The sequence below is a fragment of the Drosophila willistoni genome (assembly GCF_018902025.1).
Source record: "Drosophila willistoni isolate 14030-0811.24 chromosome XL unlocalized genomic scaffold, UCI_dwil_1.1 Seg142, whole genome shotgun sequence".
In the NCBI taxonomy this organism is placed as follows: Eukaryota; Metazoa; Arthropoda; class Insecta; order Diptera; family Drosophilidae; genus Drosophila; species Drosophila willistoni.
In genome coordinates, this window is record NW_025814053.1 from 197,812 (window position 1) to 200,114 (window position 2,303).

Consider the following 2,303-nt stretch of genomic DNA (forward strand, 5'->3'; position numbering starts at 1 on the left):
TCATTTAGACAAAAAAAAAAAAAATATATATATATATATATATACATACATACATATAACAAAAAACGCTTTTGTAGTGATATCATATGCATGTGTGTGTAAGCCTAACCAAGCCACCGAAAAACATGCTTCAAGAGGGGTTGAAAATTCCAGCTCCGACTCAAGGAAGCTGCGCGCATTAAAATGAAGCGTAAATCGAAGTAAAAGTCGAGCTGCGTCCGCGTTTAAAAGGAAACTGCACTCCCTTTTAGGGTGGGAAAACCAACACATACATTTACACACGCACACATTTGTCGAAAAAAGTAAAAGTCCAATTGGATTTTTATAAAACCGTCAAAATATTTTGTAGTTTCTTTTACAAACACACATACATGTGGTCACAAGATCTGAGCTGGACTTCCGCGCTCTGTCCAGCCAATTCCTTCATATAAATGTACATACATATGCATGCGCACATGTACTTAAATTGCATTAAGCTCTGTTAGTTGTGTTCTTTCAATTTACTTACCAATATGTTCGAATTGCCAATCATGCCAGCAGTAGTACAACAAAACATAAAGAAAAAAAACACAACAAAAACTGTTCCTTAAAACTTAACAATAAGCACAACAATTTAAAAGAGTGTGATAAGCAAGAAGGGAAAGGAAACGAACGCGCGTAGACCGTAACTGACTGTTTTGGTTTATCTCCTGTCTCTCTCCCCCACGTTGGCCAACACAAATGCTACACTTCGATGAAATAGTCCATCCATAGATATACATAGATCGACCTCCATTTTATTTATCGATAGTCATTATATCGATTATAGGAGCTTCCTAGCATGACATTATATTCTCCTTTAAATCGTTTAATCGTTTCTTTCAAATTGATTTTTTAAGTCCTGAACAAAATTTTCAGTGTTTTAAAAATATATATATTTTGGCAAATCCAATGTTTTTTTTTTGATTTGGTTGAAAGAATTATAACATGTCAGAAAAAGAGAAAACGCCGTTGCATAAAAATTTGGAGAGTTCATGCGGATATTTATTAAGATTGTAAATATCATATTCACAAATACATAACTAAATTCAATCATTATTATAAAATTTTAAAACGTTAAAAACGTAAAAAAAAATGTTTAAAACCGCATCATTTACAAAGTATTTGGTAAATAAAAATAATCTTAATATGAAAGTGCACAAAGGGCGGCAATTTTAAAATTTGGCAATGTTATCGAACCGCCTGCGGAATCGAAATATAATCTATTTCAGAGTTGATAATTTTGCAGTGTTGGAAAACTTAACCTAATTAGGGTAATTTTATTATTTTTTTTTTATTGTTATAAACAAATAACACTCACCGTAGTGCACGAAGCCCAGCATAACAATATAAATATAACTAAATAAACTTAGTGAAACGCTGCTATAATGCTGAAAATAACTGCACAGGGGATTGCTCTACGACTGGCAGCCATCCAGACCAGCGCACATAGTAACAGTCAACGCTTTACTTTTCCTCCGCAGGCGGCGGCTAAGTCCAACCAAAAGTGTTTGTCTCAATCTCAAATTTTTTGTAAGAAGCTGATGATCAAGGATCACTATGAGTTTGATCAGAAGGTAATATGACACCATCAGAAATTGACTTAAGCCATTCGTGTTTGTTATTGTTAAACGTACATTACTCTATCTGTTAATTTTAGGTAATCAACAGCGATAATCCGGTCATTGTAAATTTTCACGCAGAATGGTGTGATCCATGTAAAATTCTTACCCCAAAAATGTTGGAGCTTCTGGAAAATTCAAATGAAATTGATTTGGCTGTTATCGATGTGGAAACAAATTTGGATCTGGTCGAAACATTTGAAGTTAAGGCTGTACCCGCTGTGCTGGCCTTTCGCAATGGCGTCGTAGTAGATAAATTCATTGGGTTAGTAGATGCTAATTCCATAGAAACGTTGATTGATAAACTAAAGCGAAAGCAACAGCAAAAGCAATAAAAACATGATAGTCTTAGTACTAGTTTAGACACACGTAAACTGAATTATTTATATGCAAAGATAAAATAAAAATAAGGTTGCGTTTGGGACCAGAATCTGACAGTCTTTTAACATTTATACAAGTACATATATTAGAGTGTTACAAGTATACATACATATGTATGTGTACATATTTATATTGCCTGATAAAAATTAAAAATCAAAACTTAACTGTAGGAAAAGATAACGCAAACCCATAAGGTAATTTATATACATATGTATGTACATACATATGTCTACTTTTCTATATACTATGTACCTTAATCACACAAATGGTCATCTCAGCTTT

General features: G+C 33.2%; 1 protein-coding gene across 1 annotated transcript; it reads left to right on the top strand.

Annotated features, from left to right (window-relative positions):
- The first annotated feature begins 1,298 nt into the window (after positions 1-1,298).
- LOC6653053 (thioredoxin, mitochondrial) lies at positions 1,299-2,070 on the top strand. Its single transcript, XM_002075163.4, has 2 exons — positions 1,299-1,595; positions 1,679-2,070. Exons 1-2 carry the CDS (start codon positions 1,407-1,409, stop codon positions 1,973-1,975), a joined length of 486 nt encoding a protein of 161 aa, XP_002075199.2. The 5' UTR covers positions 1,299-1,406; the 3' UTR covers positions 1,976-2,070.
- The last annotated feature ends 233 nt before the right edge of the window (positions 2,071-2,303 follow it).